The 17,819-nt window shown below is 35.8% G+C and overlaps 1 protein-coding gene across 2 annotated transcripts in view; it reads right to left on the reverse strand.

Moving 5' to 3' along the window:
- Positions 1-17,819, reverse strand: part of RICTOR (RPTOR independent companion of MTOR complex 2) — a 126,542-nt gene that overhangs the window by 4,500 nt on the left and 104,223 nt on the right. The window contains exons 31-38 of one of the 2 annotated variants that reach the window (XM_040262362.1): positions 16,305-17,313; positions 15,956-16,027; positions 12,419-12,596; positions 11,577-11,661; positions 10,605-10,838; positions 2,121-2,276; positions 1,657-1,780; positions 105-243 (exon numbers count right to left, since the gene is read on the reverse strand). In XM_040262362.1, the coding sequence (XP_040118296.1) occupies positions 105-243; positions 1,657-1,780; positions 2,121-2,276; positions 10,605-10,838; positions 11,577-11,661; positions 12,419-12,596; positions 15,956-16,027; positions 16,305-17,313 (1,997 nt within the window). The remainder of the gene's footprint in view (positions 1-104; positions 244-1,656; positions 1,781-2,120; positions 2,277-10,604; positions 10,839-11,576; positions 11,662-12,418; positions 12,597-15,955; positions 16,028-16,304; positions 17,314-17,819) is intronic. The other variant, XM_040262363.1, reaches the window with a different exon arrangement.

Here is a 17,819-nt window from a genome sequence, read left to right on the forward strand (position 1 = left end):
TATTAATGACTTTCTAGTCTATCAACAGATATAATCTCAAAACTTTGTTTAAATCAAACAAATATTTTTGAAAGATAAAGTTCAGAAGTACAAATCCTACTTACTTGTAAAAACTGTACATCCTGAAATAATTCTTGTATGAACCTCCGACATGGAAGTCTAAATGTGCAGTGTGACAGCAAATGGGAAACCTCAGAGTAAAGGCATATGTCATCAAATGTTTGAGGATACTTCTCTTTAATTCTAAAATGAAAGAAAAGACTAGGATGTGATAAAAATTATAATAATGACTTGCCTATTTTCTTTCAAAATATCACTTTTAAATCTCTTTTCCTCTGGATATATAGATCAAGTGACATATCTGGAGTGAGGGCATATAAGAATATAAAATAGTAAATATTCCTACCTCACACTTAAATTATAACTGTTTTAAGTTTGGGCTATCTCTTAAAATGATAAAAACCCAAATACTTCTTAGAAAGTGAGAAATATTCTTTTTCACTAGCTTGAGAAATTACAAAATGTATTTATTGGCCCAGAGTAACTCAAGTATTTTTAAAACTAAGCTTTAAAATAGAAATAAAATAAAATGAAATTTTAAAGTTAAACTGAAGGTAAACTTTGGGCTCTGTCTTTGTATCTTTCAGCATTTAGTAGTGGCTCTCGCCTGGTCTAGCACCTCAGAACCAGCAGTGGGGTGGGCTAATACAGGTGAAGGACCCTCTACACTTAAAGCTTCTGGCCAGGAGGTCTGCAGTGGGGGCCTGGTATATGTGCTACTACATTTTGTAAAGTTCCATGGGAGACCCTGAAGTGCATTTCATTTCTTGAGGACCACAGCCTTTAAATAGTGCATAACAAAGATGTTGAAGATGGCCTGAATATTCTTTTATCATGTTGCTGTGATTTAGAAAAGCAAAAAAAAGCCTGCAACTTATATTAAAAGAAAGGAGTAAAAATAGGGAAAAATTAAACCAAGAAAATGTCACTTATTTTTATGTATGCCAGCTTTTCTTGAGCTTTATGGTCTCAGAATTCTTCTACTTTATTAAAAATTGTTGAGAAACCCCAAAATCTTATTTTTTGTGGGCCATGAAAGTGAAAGTCACTCAGTCATGTCCAAGGCCTATACAGTCCATGGAATTCTCCAGGCCAGAATACTGGAGTGGGGGAGCCTTTCCCTTCTCCAGGGGATCTTCCCAACCTAGGGATCGAACCCACATCTCCCGCATTGCAGGTGGATGCTTTACTTTTACTTTTGTGGGCCACAGCCATCAATAATTAACATACAAGAAATTAAAATTTAGAAAATTTCAAAACATTAATTCATTTAAAAAATAAAATCATTACATGTTAACATACATATATTTTAATGAAAAATAACTATATTTTCCAAAACTAAGAAGAGCTGCTATTGTTTTACATTTTTACAGATCTTTTTAATGTCTGGCTGAATAGAAAACTGTTGGATTCACATACCTGCTTCTGCATTCAATTTATTACCATATGTTAGTTTGGTTGAAGTAGATGAAGAAAATCTAGGCTCACTCAGATATGGCATGCAGTTGAGAACTACTGATGTAAAGCGAACTGATCAAACTTTTTAAGTATTCACCATAAAAAAGCAAAGAATACTCATGCTCAAAGATTACTTACGTTAAAAGCCCAGTTTCATGACATTTAGTTGAAACTGAACTACTCAAATTAATGACTAATCTCAGAACTTCTTTGCGAAGGAGTATACGGCACATTGGTGTATCATCTGGAATTGTTTTAACCCCTGAAAAGAAGATCAAAATATTTTATCTGTATCACAACAGAAAATTACTATAACTCATGGAATTTGTTTTTAAACTTTACCAAAGATATATATAAAACTAAGATAAACTGCACATGACCTGCCAATCATTTTGGGATCAAAATTCTTTCTAATGAAAGCAGACAGCTAAGCGAGTATGTATCAGCAGCTGATATAGGTACAATAGTTGACTAAATATACCTCAATAAAAGTAAGTTGTCATAGAATTGAGACAACTAATGAACACCAGCACTCATCATTAACAACAAACAACTAAGTACAGTTATATTAACAAGATTTGGATTTAAATCTGAAAACTTACCTAGTAGCAATTCTGTACTTTTGGTGCTGCTGGCTGAGCCTTCTTGAGACACTCCATCACTGCATCCAGAAATGCCAGAAAATTTAGAGGGAACTACTTCTAAGGGATTATGGATAGTTTGCTCACACCAATCAGAATACGGAATGTCTTGAAGGTCTGAAGAAATAAATTAATTCAAAAAACAGATCAAAACAGCTTAATTCCTATGCTTGCACTGTATACCACAAAGGAATGGTTCCTTGTAATTTCCTTCCAGTCTCTTCAATAATTATTTTCCATGATGAAGATTTTCAAAGTAAATTTACAGACTGCTCAGATAGTAATGTGTTAAATTCTAAAGACATTTATACATAAGATTTTATTTTTCTAAACTACAAAAATAATAAATATGTGTTTATTTAAAGAATTCATATGAAGATATATATAGAATAAGTGAAGGCCTTTTACCTACCCCCTCTTCCATGCCTCCCACCCCTAAACTAAATAGCCTTCTCCTTAAATATATAAAAATTCAAATCGTCTATTTTAAATTTCTCTCTCTTGCTCTTCAGATGTATAAGTGAGATTACACTGTATCTCTTATTCTATCACTTGCTGGTCCTACCATTTAATAATCACCAATGTAACAATCACAGTTCTCCAGATTTATCAGTTCCTTCCATCGGGTTAAACTTACTATACTATCCGTGCATTGCTAAGGTCCACTCCTAGATGGGATTTTAAAGTCAACTAAACATCTTAGTGGAGCTAAAATAACGTCAATATTTTTTATTTAAAAGTTCCCCGAGCACTTAAACTAAGTGAAATGGAAATCAGAAAGTCTTCAGTTATCCTTTTAGGAGGTAACACTGGGCAACCCAGAAAATCATGCAACCTTAGTATGCTAAGAAAAGAGATTTCAGAGAGAAGAAACACCGTCAATCAAATGGTAAGGCCTCTCGATAGTCCTATTCTCTCTCCACTACAGTACACCGTCAGAGTAGTAATAAGAGTTTTTTACAAGTCCAGGAAACTAGACCTACAGCAACACATACTATTCTCCCTATGCTGCTTCAGTAGAATAGATGTCACTACCTCATCTCACCTTTAAGTACTTCCTAAGATTAATAGTGACATAATACTAAGCAGAATATGTTCTGGTTCCTCAGGATATCAACTTAGCATAGTTTTAATATCTTGGTTACTAAGAAAATCATGCATCTGTCAGGTACTTAAAAGTAACATATGCTACTTAAATTACACAGTGATTTTAAAAATAAAACTACTGCCAAAAGATCTGAGAACTAAAGATGTACTTAAAAACCAGTAATGCTGAATAACCAGGTAAGAAATGACTATGTTATTTTGGACTCAGTAAGCTTCCCAGGAAGTAAAAAGACAAAATATTCCAGCACAAAGAACAATAAGAAAATTATACGTTCCTTTGTCAATGTTGTTTTGAAAATGCTGACAACGTTCCTTTGTCAACACTGTTTCTGAAAAGTTATAAACTTATTCATTTCAGCCTCATCTTTAACCAGTGACGACTCCTAACATTTCTAACCTGTTACAACCACATTTTATTTCTAAAGATATCATCCATTCTTATTCCAAAAAAAACCAAACAAACAAACCACGCCTCTAACTAAACAAAGCCCAAACAGTTTCTCCCACTGTGGTGGTTTAGTTGCTAATCATGTCCGACTCTTGCAACCCCATGGACTGTGGCCTACCAGACTCCTCTGTCCATGGAATTCTCCAGGCAAGAATACTGGAGTGGGCTGCCATTTCCTTCTCCAGGAGATCTTCCTGACCCAGGAATCGAACCCAGGTCTCCTGCATTGGAGGCAGATTCTTTACCAACTGAACTACAAGCGAAGCCTCACTGCAGTCTTCTTCACATCTTCTTCCACTGGAAGAAGTGAAAAAGCATCCCAAGAATAGTGATAACAGAAGGCTTTTAATCCATGGGGTATCTTTTATATGAAACTTGCTAAATCATATGAATAAAAATTTTTTATGAAGTAATTACATGTGCGAAATGGAAACTTCAGAGAACATGTGGGTAGAATATTGGCACTATTTATTAATTAGCAGTATACAGAGAACCAAAATTTCTTGACATTGGGAAGCTAGTTGACCTATTTCTTCTTAGGCACGGAAGATAATGTCTAGCACTCTGCTAAAGGCCAAAACCGTGCATACTAGACTGATGATATTGACTTTTAGGGACCTTAATTTTGAAAAGTATTCAATGCAATGAAACTTATACACACTTTTACTCAACACATTTTATTTCAAGATTATTTTTAATTTGGATGAAGCATTATGTCCATAAACTGAACCTTTTTATCTATGTAATTGATGTTTAGTTTCTTAACTGTAGCTGTTGCTTTTATTGTTTCCTCTCTTTTTAATTAATAATATTCTGTACTGTCCTTAGTTGCTCAGTTGTGTCCGACTCTTTGCAACTTTGTGGACTGCAGTCCACCAGACTCCTGTGTCCAAGGGGATTCTCCTGGCAAGAATACTGGAATGGGTTGCCATGCCCTCCTCCAGGGGATGTTCCCAACCCCGAGATCGAACCCAGGATGCCCTCACTGCAGGCAGATTTTTCACTGTCTGAGCCACTAGCTCAGCTTTATTTTATCTTTTAATTAAAAGTGGAGACATGAAGTCATAGGATAGATCAGCCTCTAAGAGACTGCATACCTTCTTTATACCCTGTATCTGGGCATAAGGCTGAATCCAGCCTTATGTGAGAAAGAATAAAAAGCTCTAGGGAAAAAAATTATATAAGTCCATATGGGTTAATTCAGAAAAATCATAAGCTAAATTCTTCCTATCAGAAAGTGAAGTCTCCAAATAGCATATTAAATGCTGAAACAATTCATCAAAAAAATCAGGAATTTCTGTGAGGAGCTCTGATCCACTTGATCATCATTTCTCCTGGGCAGCAAGAACAAGGAGACTGTTGTTGAAATGAACAAGATTTTCCCTAGGAACACAGTAAGATCATTCTAATTGAACTATCAGGATTTATGAAAGAATATTATTTCTAATGTAAACAACTTAGTGTGAGTCACCATTAATGGACAGCTTCGTGAATGCTAATCTTACACGTTAGTAAGTACCAAAACTACACGATAAGCCAGGTATCATTATTCCCATTTAGAAATTTAAGAAAAAATTAAAAGTAAAGCTCAGTGAAACTAAATATATTGCCCGAGATCAAATAATAAGATGGAAAAGTTTGGCTTTGAGCCTAAGTGCTCTTGATACCAAACCTCACACCCTGCTATGTTTACACCAGGGGTCTGAGTATTTCCTGGAGCCCTGGCACTTCCTAGTCTCCTCCATCCTCAGATGTGCATTTGGGTGAGGACAGGGAGATGGGACACCACCTGGTGTTCCCCTTACACTGTCATCTGCAAACCACTGATCTTTTGTATAGACTGCTACTGAAACATGGGTTTTATACCTAATGTTTTTGAAAACCACCACTGTCTCTTTAGGGCCTTCCTTTACTCAATGTAATCTCTACCCACTCCTCAAAAATCTGTCAGTTTAATAACTCAGACATTCAAACCAATCTCCTTGCTATTATCCTTTATAGTCTGCTGACTTTGTTCCAGTGCTCTCTTTCACAGATGGACTAGTCTAAAACACCAGTCTAACCCACTTTTAAGTTAGTTAGCTACAATATGGCGAATGCAGTGGTATACATACAGTGCACCCCAAAGAAACATAAAACGCGGCCAACATTTTGCCTTGCATACTTAACAAAACATTGCATAAACATCTGAGAAGGTGGTTGACACAGAATACAATATTAGGAAATATCCTCATCACCTTTCCTCTGAGCTTTAACATTTTTTGAACAACTGCCACAACCAACATTACCACCAGACTGAAAGTTTTAAAGAATGAAAAATCTTATGTTCAAGTCCTGATGTCTCTTTGAAATTATCATTACACAGCAGAGGGACAACTTCAGACTACTGCAGACTACAGTAATCCAAACAGTGTGGTAATGGCACAAAAACAGACATATAACATATAGATAAAGGAAAGAGAATAGACAGCCCAGAAATAAACCCATGAACATATGGTCAATTAATCTAAGAGAAAGGAAGCAAGAATATACACTGGGTAAAAGACAGTCTTTTCCAAAAGTAGTGCTGGTTCAACTGGACAGCTACATGTAAAAGCATGAAATGTTCAAATGAAACATTAGCACATTCTCTAGCACCACATACAAAAATAAACACAAAATGCATTAGAGACCTAAACTTCTAGAGGAAATCATAGGTACAACACTGTTTGACATAAACCACACGATTGTTTTTTTGGATCTGTCTCCCAGAGTAATTGAACTGGAAACAAAAATAACCAAAATAAAAGCTTTTGTACAGCAACCCCCCTCCCCCCCAAAAAAAACACCACACATAAAGCAAAAAGACAACTTTCAGATTGGGTGAAAATATTTGCAAACAATGCTTCTGACAAGGAATTCATTTCTAAAATATACAAATAGCTCATACAGCTCAATTTAAAAAAAAACAACAAACAATCAAAAAGTGGGCAGAAGACCTAAACAGACATTTTCCCAAAGAAGGCACAGATATGACCATGAAAAGGCCAACAAGCACATAAAAAGATGCTCAGTACCACTAACTATTAGAGAAATGCAAATCAAAACAACAATGAGGTATCATCTTACACCAGTCAGAATGGTTATCATTAAAAAGTCTACAAATAGTAAATGTCGGAAAAGGTATAGAGGAAAAATGAAACCTCTTATACTGTTGGTGAGAATATGAATTGGTGCAGCCATTATGGGGAATGGTTTTTTAAGGTTCCTTAAAAAACTAAAGAGTTACCATATGATCCTGCAATCCCACTCCTGGCATATACTCAGAGAAAACCATAATTCAAAAAAATACATGCACCCCAATGTTCATAGCAGCACTATTCACAACAGCCAAGACACGGAAGCAACCTAAATGTCCATCAACAGACAAATGGATAAAGAAGTTAGAATATTACCCAGCAATGAACAAGAATGAGATAATGTCATTTTCAGTAACATGGATGGACCTAGAGATTATCGAATTAAGTCAGAAAAGAAAGACAAATACATGATATCACTTGTATGTGGAATCTAAAAATGATACAAACGGACTGATTTATAAAACAGAAATAGGTTCACAGACATAAAAAACAAGCTTATGGTTACCAAAGGGGATGGGCGGAGACAAATTAGGAGTTTCGGATTAACATATATACACTATTACACATAAAATGGGTAAACAAAGGTCTACTGTATAGCAGAGGGAACTATATTCAGTATCTTTTAATAACCTACAATGGAAAAGCATCTGAAAGAGAAGACACCCATACACACATGTAAAATTAAATCACTTTGCTGTACACTTGAAAATTACCTATACTTCAATTAAAAAAAAGTAGAGGAACTATTTTTTAGTTATCTGCCACGGATAATATGGCTTTCCCAGGTGGCTCAGTGGTAAAGAAACTGCCTGCCAATGGAGGAAATACAGGTTTGACCCTTGGGTTGAAAAGAACCCCTGGAGGATGAAATGGCAATCCACTGCAGTATTCTTGCCTGAAAAATTCCATGGACAGAGGAGTCTGGGGGCTACAGTCCATGGGATCACAAAGAGTTGGACATAAATGAGCATGTGTGGATAATAAAGATATCTCCCTTCTGATACATAAAATTCCTTCATTTGGCCGATAGCAGTGCTTCTCAAACAATGTATACATGAATAACCTGGGCATCTTGTTAAAATGCTGATTCTGATTCTGTGTGGGGCAGAGTTTGAGACATTTCTAACAAGTGCTCAGGTGATGCTGATGCTGCTGGTTCACTGCCCACTTTGGGTAGAAAGGGCTATGCAGTACCTGGTCTCCACCTATCTTTCTAGGCTGATCCTGTATTTCCTCTCCCTTCACTTTCTGGGCTCCATTCCCATGGGTGTCCCATGATTGCAGCCATCAGAGAAGACTTTTGTTCATGTTCCTTCCTCTCTCTTAAAATTCTCTATACTCCACTCTTCATTCAGTTAGGTTCTATTCATTCTTTCAACCATAGCTCAACAGCAATTCTTCAGAAGTCTCTTCTCTGATCTGCTTATTTGATGATGTTTGTTGTTTAGTTGCCAAGTCATGTCCGACTCTTTCTGTGATCCCACAGACTCTTGCCCATCAGGCTCCTCCATCCATGGGACTTCCCAGGCAGAATATTGGAGTGGGTTTGTCATTTCCTTCTCCAGGGGATCTCTCCAACCCAGGGACTGAATCTGCATCTCCTGTATTGTAGGAGGTCTCCTGCACTGCAATCAGATTCTTAACCGCTGAGCCACCAGGGAAGCTCACTTGGTTCTATTCCTTTGCTAATACCAGACAGCAAGTAATGGTGGCTCAGACAGGAAAAAATCTGCCTGAAACATGGGAAAACTGGGTTCGATCCTTGAGTTGGGAAGATCCTGGAGAAGGGAATGGCTACCAGTATTGTTGCCTGGGAAATCCCATGGACAGATGAGGAGCCTGGTGGGCTACAATCCATAGCATCACAAAGAGATATGACTGACAGAAAACTTCATACTTGGTACCTACCCTTGATGGCACTTGTTGCAAATGTGGTTGTTATATTTGTGTATTGATTGATCAATTCATTTCCTTCTCCATTGGATATATAATATAAGAATAGTGTCTTTTTATTTTTTCCTCTCACAACTGTCTTAGCATCTAGTTCAATGCCTGATCCCCAGAGTGACATAATAAATGTTAAGTTGAATGCATGAATGAGTAGAGGTTCAGTGTCTTTTTAACAACTAGCCTGCCTCCTTTCACACCTCTGAGCGGATTTATCAGTAGTAAATTGTAATCATTTCCCAATTAAGAGTTATTCTCCTCCCCACTTCATACCACTTGAATAACAAGTCAAGGGGTCCTAATGGCTGTGCCAAGGTGAAAGCCTCATTGACGGCAGCAATTCTTCCACAAGTCCCAAACTTGATGAGTCTCAACCTGACTACTATACTGGAGTGGGTTGCCATTTCCTTCTCCAGGGGATCTTCCCAACCCAGGGACGGAACTTGGGTCTCCCATGCTGCAGGCAGACTCTTCACTGTCTAGCCACCAGGGAAGCCCAGCTAGCTCAGCGACAGATCACAGATGAATGTGCTGGACTGTCTTGTGACTGGGTAATTAGAGGGCTGGCTTCCCTATTTCCTGTTTGATAAAGAGAAAAGAGTACAGCAGAACTCCACAGTAACTGCTTCCTAAGTATTTGCTGAATGAGTAAATAAACAGAACTTACAAGAACTAAAACATCATAAACAATGTATAGACAAATGACTTAGTAGCATCTTCTTTTCTGTGTACAATACATCAGAACAATACCGACCAAACCTTTCACTCAACAGAAAATGAAAATAATATAGCAGGCTGAGTCCCTGTTCATAGTGGGAAGTGACTTGTCCAGGGGTTTGTCAAACCCAGGCCCTACTGGGAGAGGATTAATCTCTCAGCACATCCATAACCTATTCAGTTATCAGTGTGCCAAAATCCATCAGTTGGGAAGCTCTTAATCAGAATACCATGGAGAAGTGTAGATGAATGACCCAGAGAATTCTGGTTTTCACTAGGTTTTTGAGTGTGGTGAAGTGATATTCACCAAGAAAAGGTATCTATAGTTATATTTTAAACATATATATCATATAAAAAAGCTGAATCTGGGTTTGATTCATTTTCTACCTCAACAAAAACATACTGAGTACCTAGTATATAAAGCAGTATGCAGCTAGGTATTAGAAAATAAAAATGCAAGGGCATGACAGACTATACCCTGAAGCACCTTACTGAATGGAATGGGAAAAAATAACCAATAATAATTAACACAAGAGATCATGTACAAAGGGCAATAAAAGTAAAGAGGAAAAAGTGTCAATATCTAACAAGAGGGTCAGACAAAGCTGTGAAGATAAACATTCCCGTCTCTGAGGATGAGGTGGGCTTGCCAAATGGACCCTATGTGGCTATGTGTGAGCTTGCATGGTGTGTGAGGAGGGGAAGGTGCAAGAGGGAATAGCATGGAAAACACACCTTTCAAGCCTAGAATCATAAAAAAGAGCACAGTCTGTTCAAGAACACCAAATAGGTCAATAATGGCATGTCAATTACAAGATAGGAGAATGGTGATAAAAACAATCGGCGCATCAGTCTTGTGTGCTAGACACAAAAAGTCAGTAAAGAACTGTCAACGGACTAATCCAAGGCAACAGTATGAAAGGTGAATTGCAAGGGGACAAAATTGGAGACAAACACTAACACTCCCCAGGTGGACGCTGAGGGACTGCACTGAAGCTGAGGTAATGAGATGGAGAAAGAAGGATGGTCAATAGGGCTGGGAGATGTCTTGTGACTGAAGCAGATTCAAATTCAGGTGGATTCATCCAGACAGACATAATCACTCACCTGAATGACTACATATTGCACTCAGTTGGTTACTGGGCTGGAAACCCAGAATTTCAATACAGACACAATAAAGGCAGTTATCATCTGTATGTTCCTGTAGTCCAGTGTCTTCCGTACTTTCTAAAAACAGAGAAGCATCTGAATGGATTGAATTCATTATTTCCGTAAGACTCATCTGCTGTCGTAGCAAGTGAAAAGAGTTTTTTACAAGACCTCCAGTTCCAGATGGAAGACCTGTGTGTGAGTAAATATAAAACATAATCTGAGGAAGATGGCATCAATGACACTTCTTTCAAGATGCATTAAACTATGTGAAATTTTAAAGAAGGGAAATTAGGAAAGAAAATCAGAACACCTTTTATGACTCAAAATCTAACCTTAATTGGGGAGAAAAACAGGATAATTTGCTTTAAATTAGGAAAATAATTAACATCAGCAGATATATTTATCTTACTTTAACATGAGGTTTTAAATACAAAATAAAAAATTAAAATTATACAATTAGGTATCATTTCAATTCTTCTCAATATTTACATAAAGAAAAAGTAAATAATTCTGGGTCTAAAGAGGTCCTTGTTAAGAAAAAAATCAAGATTATAAATCTTGATTATAAATCAAGATTCTTATAAATCAAGAATATGGCTGATACGCATATATTAATTAGAATACTACAGCTCATAGCAAAGAGAGATCATGTAATGTATACAATTTTTTTCTCTCTCTCTCCTCTTTCCAAAAAGGGTAAGTGCTTATTTTTTTTAATACGTTTAAAACAGAAACAACTGATCTGGTTTTTGTCTTCTTGAGAGGCTAGGTACTTAGTTCCCTCTCCTCCCCCAAAAAAGTTATGGTTTACTTTTAAATTGACTCAACTATTTTGTTGCCCAAAATTAAGTATATGTGAATTTTTAGTGTCACCCTACTGATAAGAATTTTCTTTTTACTATAAAGAGTACAAAAACCATGCATTACCTCCAGCATCATGGGCAAATACTCTTGCCCCTCGATCATCATGTGGAGGTAAATTTTTTGTTTGAAAATAAGGAATATCCTTTACCTGAAATAGATATAAGTCATGGTAAGTCCTATTATAAAAAGAAATTCATTTTATGAATATTAGCAAAATTAAATGAAATATAATTTAAATGGAATTACTAGAGCACATGAACCTATAATGAAAAGATACTGAAGGAAGTTATATTACCAAAACTTGACAACATAAAACCATTAAGGTCCTTATCTAGCCTTAGTTACTTAAATGGATATTAAAATAATTATTTTAGAATTTATGTAAAGTGTTTTTGGTCTTCTAGACAAATGTGTATTCTTAATTCTATCTACCACCTAGAGATTTGTTGAGTATTTTGTGGGATTACCACAGTATGTGGCTGCCATGTATGACATAAGCAGAATCAAAGGATTAAACAAAACAAGGGATTAAACAATGTTATATGTCACTTATATATCAATTAAAAAAACAATAAGGAATAAGTCAAACGTGACTAAAAAGCAAGATTAGGACTTAAAATTTTTATAGAGAATATACAGATAAAGAAATCAAACAAGATGCTGATTTTGTATGAGAAGAGAAAAAGGATAATGTTTTAGGGACTTACAGGTGCTAAAAAGAGTACAGAATAGTCGAGAAAAGTGGAATAATTCTCATGGTATAACTTCTTTAAATAAAACTGCCTAAGAATATCACCTTCCCTAAAATTAGTATTTACTCTAAATTATAATTTCTAGTAAGCAATTAATAGAATATGAAAAGAACAGTAAACTAATTCAAGAGAAACCAAAAGAATTTATGATACCTGGAATATATCATTGATATCTACTGGAAGAGCAAGACCAATATAGTCATCTGAGCTACCATATGTCGCACTGGACACCATGGACCTCACGGAGGAGGATCGCTGCAGCGTATTTTGGTTAATAGGACTTAATAAATCTTCTTTATCTAGCGAAGCATAACTTAAAGCTTTCATGAACCTAGAATATCATTAAAAAAATGACATTAGTTTATTGATTTGCTATAACAATCAGATAAATAACTAGTCCATTTTCTTTCGTAACTTCAAAAAGGAGAGAAAGTGCATCAAGTACTAAACAGTGCCATCTTATGTACTGAGAACATATGAACACTTGAAAATATTTATCTCTTATAAACTGATATATAAAAGTTCATTAGTAATGTTGACTGTTGACCAAAAACAACTGTTATGGTCTCTCAGGTAAAAGTGAAAAGGTGAGCAATTAAGGTAACTTTCAACATCCAGAAGTAAAAATAAAAACAAAATTGACCTCAGAAAACAGAGGTATTATCCAAATATTAACTTCACAGTCACTTCAGACTGCCAGATTTGCTATCACATAAGTAAGGGCATGTCTATTAATGCTATTTAATACTACTTTTATTAAAATAAGCTTAATCACTTATTCTTTTGTATAGTAATTACTTTATCAACATAAGATTTTCTAACATAGCAGACAGACACAAAACAGTTAAAATGGTAGCATATATAAATAGTACAAAAGATAGTTTATATGAAGCACTGATGTTTCCTCAATACATTCCTTACCAGTGATTCCATGACATGGAATACTAACATTTCCATAAGATATACCTTCCTTATACAGATTTTTATTCATGTAACAGACATACTATTTATTATATGCCTGCTTTGTATATACAAGGCAGTACTCAAGGTTCTACAGTATATGTATACTGCTATTTGAAAACTCAAATCATTTAAAATGTAAAAATGTAGCCTGATAATAAAGAATTATTTTGAAAAGCATACAAAATGTTTTATAAATAGCTAATAAAAGTAACATAGGAAACACCACTCCTAATTTCTATTAATTTCCACCTAAAAATCACTCAATTGAAATTTACAAATTTTATAAAATAGGTCAGTAGTTTTTAATTTATTTTATATCTTTCCAATTCCAGAGAACTCTTCAAAGACTACTGGACTGAAGGGGAAGAAATTATTGTTATACTTGCCTCCACAATACCTATTTCAATCACAGTAGAGCCTGGTGGGCTGCCATCTAGGGGTCGCACAGAGTCAGACACGACTGAAGCGACTTAGCAGCAGCAGCAACTCCATTTTTACACATTCTTCACATTGGGTTTCCACAGAAATGTTTTTATGAAGAAAGGGTTTCTCTACTTTAAAAGTTAATGCTTAAAAAAATGCTTAAAACCATTGATCTACTCCAACTGCCTCCAAGCAATTGAGGCCTACATATTTCAAAATTCATGAATTTTACTATACAGATTTAAGATTTACAACAGTAAACAATTGAGAGGCTTGTCTGCCTTTGTTCTGGATTGATGAAGCTTGCAAAGCTTTTGAATTCCAAAGAGATGAGACATTACAGCATAATTATGGAACTTTTTCCAAGTTCCTTCACTCAGTGCTGGGATTAGAACTCAAGATTAAGGATTCCTACTCAGTGTTTTTTTCTGCTATGCCTCAAAGAAACATCTCAAAAAGACAAGGTTTTTAAGACTGCTGGATTCACGCTCATCATTATACCACAGTATGAGAATGACCACTCTTCTAATTTTATAGGAAAAAAAATCTTTTCAGCCTCGATCCAAAGTATTATAGTAAGTGTGTAGTTATCGTTCATCATTTTCATTTTCTCTGAATTAACCAAAAGAAAGAAGTGCGAAAAGGAAGACTAATATCAACAATTTTTTCCTTCATGGAACCTGGTTAAATACTAAATACAGTTTAAAGAATAAGTGGAAGATTTGATGAACCTAAGATTTCTGTTCAGCATTCATTCCTTTGTACAGCTGTTCTTGTTTCTCTTGACTGCTTTATCTTGTTTTTATTTTCTCCCTCTCCCAAGAAATGAAAAGCATACAGTAATCCTTTATAATGCCAATAAGCTGGAATTTTACTCCGGGAGTAAAGCTTCCATATTCCTGTCTCTCATTCTAACAGAGAATACAGGAAATAAGATCCTAAGAACCCAGACTGATTATGAAATAGTGATTTGGAGTTGTCATTTCTGGTTTATTCTAATGAATAGTTAAGCAATGAAACTTTTTACCTGCTCTATAATCAGTTTAGATAGAAATACCTGCTTCAACAAGATAGAATAACCCTAACTGGGTGGTCCAGAGTTAACAGGGCTTGGCTTATTGTCCTGAGCTCTAAGATGGTGGTGTCCTCACTACTTATTTTGGGTGCTACACTACTGCCCCTGGCTGAATGCTACTAGCTGTTATAGTCGGATTTTTCAAATACTTTGCTTTAGTATAAAAGTTTCCTCCTTTGCTAACAATTTCAAAAGCTGTTCTTTTCTTGTCACAGTGTCCTTACCAGTAAAAGTTTTAAATTATTGCTTCTATAGGCCTGAAAACCTGATATCCAAACTTGTTAGAATAAATACCAACAAATTTTGAATGTGGGTCAGAGGTACCTCCTTTGAATAAAATTTGTGAATGTCACTGCATAGATTTATACTAGTGAGTTGTTGAGAGGGATGAGGCTGTCAGATAGGTAAGACAGTACTGCATAATTTATGAACTCCTACCAAAGGGAACATAATTTACAATCTGCTGCAAGGAGTCTCTTCTACTAAATGTGTTAACATTACTGAGAGAAAATGCCTTCATAACTTAACAACTTGATTACATAAGAGCTAAATGGATTACATTAAAGAAATAACTATCAATAATAATAGTGATAATAATAGCTAACTTTTATCGAGTGCTTAATTTGTGCTAGGAACTAGGCTCACTACTTGGCAAATACATCCATTTAATAAATGTAAATGAATAATCAAAAACTATAGAAAATTTTTAGAAGTACTTGACTCAACAAAAAATTAGGTTTTAGAAATTTTTGCAAAAATCAAATTTAGTGATGAAAATCTTTTATAGATAAAATTTACTACTTTGACCAGCTTGATATAATCTTTAGATACGGCAGAAATCTCTCAAATGTTCTTGAGCACAGGCATACTGCAATGCTGAATTCTGAGGATCAACTAATTCATTTAATGTTCATTTGGTTCCTACTTTACTTATCACAGCTACTTAAACAGGGTTTCCCTTGTGGGTCAGTGATAAAGAACCTGCTTGCAAATGCAGGAGACATAGGTTTGATGCCACGGTCAGGAAGAAATGGCAACTCACTCTGGTATTCTTGCCTGGGAAATCCCAAGGAGAGAGGAAACTGGCGGGCTACTAGCCCATGGAGTCGCAAAAGAGTCGGACACGACTTAGCGACTAAACAACTTAAGCTGGAAAGACTTGTACTGAAATTTTGTTATCTTCCAAAAAAAAAAAAAGGGTCAACTTTTGGAGCCTGAAATTGACCTACCTGAAAAAGTTGTTTGTTATTGTAGGTCTTAAGCTCCTGATTCCCCCGACATGCTTCTTTTTAAAATCGATCCTTGCAGAAGCGAGAAATAAATAAAAAAAGCTTGTGACTTGTGTGTCCTTGCAAAGCATGTATGTTTATTTCCAGGGCCTAAAAAGAGTTTCTTTTCCCCCCTCGCAGCTGCAAGAATCCATTTCAAATCACATTCGGGTAACTAGGAGCTTATAGCCTACTACAGTAAACAGTAGGTCAGTTCTGAGGCTTATGTAGATGTAAAACTTGGCTAAAGCTTTACATTTAAGTCTGTTAAAACTCAACCATGTTCATTTAAAAATGTATATTTGCTCACCTGCTCGGTGTTAACCTGGACTCAAAGCTGTTGGCCTTCATGGTGATGGTATCAGTAAACAGCACATCTTTTGCTGGGGATGCCAAAGCTTCAGAATGAGATAAGGATGGATGCATTCTTTGCTGCTGTAATCTTTTCAGGGTAGCGTAGCCAAAGGCATCTCTAGAACTTGTGTAACTAAAGTTACAGTCTGCTAGACTTTTAATTGTAGCAATAGAGGGTGCTTTAAGGGACTGTGCTCTTCTAGGAAGTGTATGAGAAGAACCTGGAGGCACCAGGGACACTGAGTTTGATTTAGAGAGAGAGAGATGGTTAGACTGTGGCGTCAAATAGTGGCTTGTCTTAACAGTTTTAGTACTTACCACAGTACTCATACTTCCACAGTCTGTGTCCACAGTCGTAGCATCTACACCTACTGTCTCTCGTGAAGGACTTGAACTCATTGAACTTATGCCACTTGTTGTAGTATCTGTATTAAAACTCTGGCTACGTATCTTCATATGTGAGCTCGATGAACTTTCTACAACTAATCTCTCTCGGCTTGTGTTTTCTCTGTGATTCTCTGTACCAAGACTCTTGGTGAATTTTAAGTCATTCTCTCCAATACTTGGAGTACTACCAGTATCTTCAATGTGCTTATTCCCAACAAAAGAAGTCTCTAATTGTAATGTTTTCTGTACTGTGGATATGGGTGTGAAATCATCACTATGATTAAAGTCAACACTGGGCTCTGTAAGCGTTCTGATCCGCCTGTTGCTTGTCTTATTTTCAGATGACAGTTTCCCTCCTTTTGGATCACTGCTGCTACGATGTTTTTTATTAGGCAAAGTAAGAGAATTTAAGATACGATTCTTCACAAGTTTACTAGAAGCAAAGAAAGGGAATGGATTTTTATCCTTTATAGGTCCAGGTCGGTCATAAAATGCTGGCTCTGCATCTTCATTGATGTCAAGGAAAAATGTACTAGTAGAGCTGCTGCCAAACCGGTCATCCTCCATGATGAACATACCTATGATCAAAGGATTGATAATAAAAGCACATTAAAAAGGACAAACAATTATGGTAACTTTAAGTGACATAGCTGAGGAAATTTTTGTCTAGTGGTCACCTGGAAAAATATTTTAAAAGATAAAGAGTTAAGACTGCTGAGCCAAATAAATAGAGCTTCCTTGAGATTCAAAATTTGTATTTGAATAAAATATAAAATTATTATGAAATCTTCTGTTATTTCCAAAAAAAAAAAAAACTACAGGACTCATTATGTCATAGCTTATCTGAAGTTTCTTTTGTATCCCAGTAAGTTTCTAAAACGTCCAAATATTCAGGATAAAATTAAAGGCAAAAAGGAGACGACTATGGATGTTTATTCAGTTGGTACATGTTTCTGGTGGTTTATACTTCCAATCACAATAGGCAAGAAAAATCAATCTTATAAGAAATGAATGTCCAATCTTGAACAACATATATTTAGGACTGAGTCACAACATTTTAAGTTCATGTTTAAACGAATTACAT

The sequence above is a fragment of the Oryx dammah genome, unplaced genomic scaffold, assembly GCF_014754425.2.
Source record: "Oryx dammah isolate SB20612 unplaced genomic scaffold, SCBI_Odam_1.1 HiC_scaffold_20, whole genome shotgun sequence".
Classification (NCBI taxonomy): Eukaryota; Metazoa; Chordata; class Mammalia; order Artiodactyla; family Bovidae; genus Oryx; species Oryx dammah.